A 4,975-nucleotide genomic window follows, 5' to 3' on the forward strand; every position below is an offset into this window, starting at 1 on the left:
AAACTGAACGCGGTTATTAAAACTACTTTATTACTATTTCGTCAAAAATTAAATTAAAAAAATAAAACAATAAAATCGGAATTTAACTCATCCGTACAGTTATCACAGTAAGATAGAAACCGTAACCGTAACCGTTACTCAGGGATGGTGAAAAGTACCGGTCGCCAAGCTTTTCTCAGTAACCTGTATCGGAACGCCGATGACACCGGCCGGAGAGCCGCGACTGCGGAGGATCTACGAAAAGGAGATCCAGTTCTGAATCTGACGCCGACGGTGGAGCCAGAGAGGAGTCCGTCTTTCTGATCGAACTGCTGATGTTGCTGTTGGCAATTGTTGTTGTTGTCTTGGAGTGTAGGTGGAGGAGATGGAGATGGAGACGGAGAGGAAACGAATAGGTCTTTGAGTTTGTGGCGGACTTTGACTTCGTCGGAGGAAGAGGAAGTTTCCGGTGGATCTAAGGGAGGAGGATGGAAACGGCGGCGGTCGTTAGGGCGAGTGAGGAACATGCGGAGGGTTTTGCGGCGGCGGAGGTGGATAACGGGACTGGTGGTTGGACTGCGGGTGGGACTGCCGGCGATTGCGCATTGTGTGGCTAGGAGCTTGAATTTGTGGAGATTGGGCATAGTGCGTGCATTTAGAGAGAGAAAATGAATAAATGAATAAATATATAAATTTTTTGTTTTATTTGTGAAGAGAAGGTTAGATCTGAGAAGGATGGGATGGAGTTGGAATTAGAAAGTAGAATGAGAATGATTGGGTAGAGTAATGAAAGGGCGTTACATTATCGGGGATATTAAAAGGGTCTTTTCTCTTGGACCTACTTCTAACCCGTCCTAATCCTTTATCTTTTTGATAATGACTAGACCTAATCCTACTTGGTTGTAATTTCGTGCTTTTGGTGCTTAGGGATTTTTTTAAAGTTAAATTAAGGAAATTTTTTTTTTTTTTTTATATTTTTAAAGATAGAAATTATGTTTTGAAAATAGATTATTATAAATAAAATAAAAATAAAGATTTGAAATTAGATTTTAAGAGCAGACCATAAATACAAAGAAAAAACATATACAAATAAGAGGGTTTTCATACTTCACATTAACGAACCTCCTTTCATTTAGAATATTTTTCTATCTAATTAATATACATTTTTAATTTAAAATTTATGTAGCATTATAAATTGTACTTGATAAATAATCCATATTTATAACTTTGGTTCTCTTTGGGATAACGAGTACGGGGTGTTTGCGGTGCAGTTTGCTTCGGTTTTGAGCATAAAAATCATCTTAACCGCAAGATCAAAATGCATGCGGTCCGGTTTGGTTCGGTTAATTTTTAAAAAGTCATCCAAACCAAATCAAACTAAACCAATACGGTTGGATCGGTTCGGTGAACTGCGGTTTACACCATAAAATAAAAATGTACTGAAATAAAAAAAATATGGCTCACTATTATAATATAATAGGACATACCTACTTGAACAAGTATGGCTCACTATAATGTTATTTATAGGATGATTAAGTTTTTCTTAGGCTAGTATGTTCTGTATGTTCTAAGAAGTGGTTGAAAAATTGTTTTTGAGCTTCACACTTTCACAGTTTATAAAATATCTTATCCCTGATCAGTACCACTATTAGTATTAACAGAATGAAAAGGGCAATAAAAATGTTAAAGAACCGCTATTAGTTAACAGAATGAAAAGGGCAATAAAAATGGAAAGTTTAATGGAAAATCTCAAAACTGTTGCGAAATAAACATTGAGTCCCAAATTTCTAACCGCTAGTGACATACCAAAATAAACCGTTTCAATTCCAATTCCAAGAATCGTAACAACTATCATTCTTATAAGAGCCCACGATTTATGAAAGAATTATCTTTTACGAATGAGTATAGTTGAAAAATTGAAACTTTTTTCTTTTATAGATGGTTTTGATAAACTCAAAGCTAGATTAAAAATTGCAATATGAATGACTCTAAAAGATTGTTGGCCACATCGTCTTCCTCCCAGCAAAACTCAAACAACTTTTAATAAATTAATTATAGAAATTCAAAAGTTTAGTTAAATATGCGGTTTGGTTCGGTTCGGCTTTGTGAAATGAAAACCGCAAACTGAACCGAACCGCGCCGTTCAGCCCAAAAATCATCCAAAACCATCCAAAACCCATCCAAACCAAACACGGTTTTTGCGGTTTTCGGTTTGGATTGATTCAATTTGTGATTTTCCTTTTGGATTGGTTTGGATACGATCACCCCTAATATCGTGACACAAAGGCATTTGAAAAGGTGAAAGAAGAGGAACATACAAGGTCTTTCATTCACATGGTCGCAGCAATGTTGGTAGGTTATGACAAAGTTACGAGGGAGCCATTGAAAAATGCTTTAGAATCTCTATCTCAAAAACATTGAAAGGGAGACGAAGGTCATGGTAGACAAAACATGTTCATAAAAAGGAATATCGCAACCACCATATTTGTCATATATTCTTTCATTCTCATAAGGACTCAAAGTTTCCTAATTAGAAGGCAAACCAACTTCTGTAAATGCATCGTCAATACCACTTGGTTTAGCTAAAATGAAAACAGTGAACGAATATACAAGATCTATCCAAAAAGATGGAATATCCTTCTAAGACTTATGAAGAGTTTTATGTGATTTTTTTTTACTGATATTGCATGAACTTTGCATTACATGAAAATGAAATGCTAATGAAGGAGGAAACTATCAAGTGAAAAAGAAAGACTCAGAAAGAAAAAAAATGATACTTATTTTCCCGAGAAAAATATATATTCTAGAATGCAAAAGATTTCACCAAACATGTCTAATCATTCACATGCAACACTCAAGAGTTTCGGTTCCCCAAAAACCATAATGATGATATCTATGAAAAAATACGTGAAGTATGGCGCATTAAATGTATGGTTCCTTAAGAACTGAAACGGTTATCACTCGTCTATATTAAAATTATCAAGGGAGGGTCGGCATTCAGGGTTGCAATATCAAACCCACACCTACTTTAAAACATCAGTAATGGCTTAGGAGAAAACTATTTTAAGTTGACCAGATTGATCCTGGATCTTTCTGGACCGACCACATCACCCTAGGCCGATCACCAGGAAGAGGTCTCATTTCTTCCAAAATCTTCCTAGTATCTAAAAACAGTTATCCTTATGATCTCAATGAGTTCTCAGCCGTAAAATACATCCAACGACTCTCCACAAAGAACGAAAGCAAATAACTAGTTCAATATACAGTAGGCGCCAAATTGAAGTAGCAAGTTTCAAATACAATTTTCATTTTATTCTTCTTCCTCATATACTGACTTGAGTGTTGGAGTGTTAATTAATCTTGCAGGTCCCCTCACTCCACCGCATCAGAAGCCACAATCCGCCATTACCATCATTCTACTTCTCATCTCTGGTTCCAGAACAGAATAAATATTATATGTTAATTTTTCCCTTTATTAGAATTCCTCCATTTTTTTACGCCAACTTCATTTTTTTATTAATATGACTCAACTTTCTTTCTTTTTACATATGTTTTATTTTGTTCATTTTCGTTTACTATTTTGTTTGTAAGAACTTAATTGTGTTGTAAGTTGTTGTGTTGTGTTACATATCTACATATAATTGTAGTATATGACTTATATATTATCTAGAATTTAATTTTTAAAATATTTTATAGGATTAGATGGATCATCAAGACGAGAAAATGGTTCATATGATCATCATATAATGATTATATGAAATTATTAATATTTTATTTGCATTTTAAATTTTTTTAGAGTATTTGAAATATTGAATAGTTTGTGTTTGATTATCTATGTTGTTTATAATTTTTTTTTTGTAAATATCACTTTGTTTTTATTTTATTTAGCATGAGTGTTATAATATTTTAAGAGTAAGAAGGTAGATTAGTTTTAAAATTTCTCCCCTCCCTTTGTGAATCAAAAATATGTTTGATTCAACATTCTTCCTCCTCTTCCCTTTCTCTCTTTTGAACCACACATACATTTAATTAAAATATATTCCCCCAGGGTTCCTTCCTTTATTAAAATCCAATGAACTCTTAAAGTAAATCAAAATTGAAATAAGGATATTAATGAGGTAGAGCGGGGGCGGGGGATGCATCTTTATTCCCACGCCAAATCTATTCCCAATCCAAGATCTCCGACATGGGTGATTTTGTCAATCATCCCTACTTCCATAAATCATCATGGTTCCTGCGAGATCCATAGACCAAAGTTTTATGGAATTGTTGGATGAAAAAGGAGAAAATGTGAAAAAATGAAAATTGTGTTGTTTGGGATTATTAAACAAGACAAGAATGATAGGTGATGAAAATAGTAAAAATGCATGTTTCATTTCATCTTCAAAGCTTGAAACCATAAGTGAAGCAACATTGAAACTCAAAGAATATATATTGTTTCAGGCCATCCACATGCCTAAAGAAGAAGGACTAATAATTACTACAAATAATACATTTTATGACGAAGCTCCCACCTCACCCAGGAAAAAAAGATGTATTATGCCTAGGTGCGCTATGCTTTATTTTCTTATAATAATAAAAACAACATATTCTCTCGATTTTTAAGAAAACCGAAAGGAAAAACAAATCAGGTCACGCTTCGAATCCTAGCTTTTGTTGTTTATGTTTATGTTTGTTCATAAGTGTAAACTAAATGAACTAACCCTTCAATTTTTTGATATAATCGAGGAATCAAATAATCACATTTCACTATAAAAACACACGTCAAACAGATTTTAACCTAATTCTTACTTGTAAGAAGCCGCCTCGAATTCGCATGCATCATTCTTTGGGATGGATTGCAAGACAGAAAAAATCTTCAATGTTCTTCTATCTAGAACAAAACATTTTTTCTGCCTTTTGCAATCTATCTCACATGATGATGTTGATATTTTTGCTCATTTGATAGATTGCAAGTGCAGAAAATCAATCTTCCTTCAAAGATTTGAGTACTCAT

General features: G+C 33.9%; 1 protein-coding gene across 1 annotated transcript; it reads right to left on the reverse strand.

Annotated features, from left to right (window-relative positions):
* Window positions 1-13: 13 nt before the first annotated feature.
* LOC131612230 (uncharacterized) lies at window positions 14-771 on the reverse strand. Its single transcript, XM_058884033.1, has one exon. It carries the CDS (start codon window positions 621-623, stop codon window positions 135-137), a length of 489 nt encoding a protein of 162 aa, XP_058740016.1. The 5' UTR covers window positions 624-771; the 3' UTR covers window positions 14-134.
* Window positions 772-4,975: the final 4,204 nt, after the last annotated feature.

This window comes from Vicia villosa, linkage group LG6 (genome assembly GCF_029867415.1).
Source record: "Vicia villosa cultivar HV-30 ecotype Madison, WI linkage group LG6, Vvil1.0, whole genome shotgun sequence".
Lineage (NCBI taxonomy): Eukaryota > Viridiplantae > Streptophyta > Magnoliopsida > Fabales > Fabaceae > Vicia > Vicia villosa.

What these genes read in the sequence shown, in the direction of transcription:
- LOC131612230 (XM_058884033.1), bottom strand. Translation starts at nt 623, where the DNA reads ATGCCCAATCTCCACAAATTCAAGCTCCTAGCCACACAATGCGCAATC.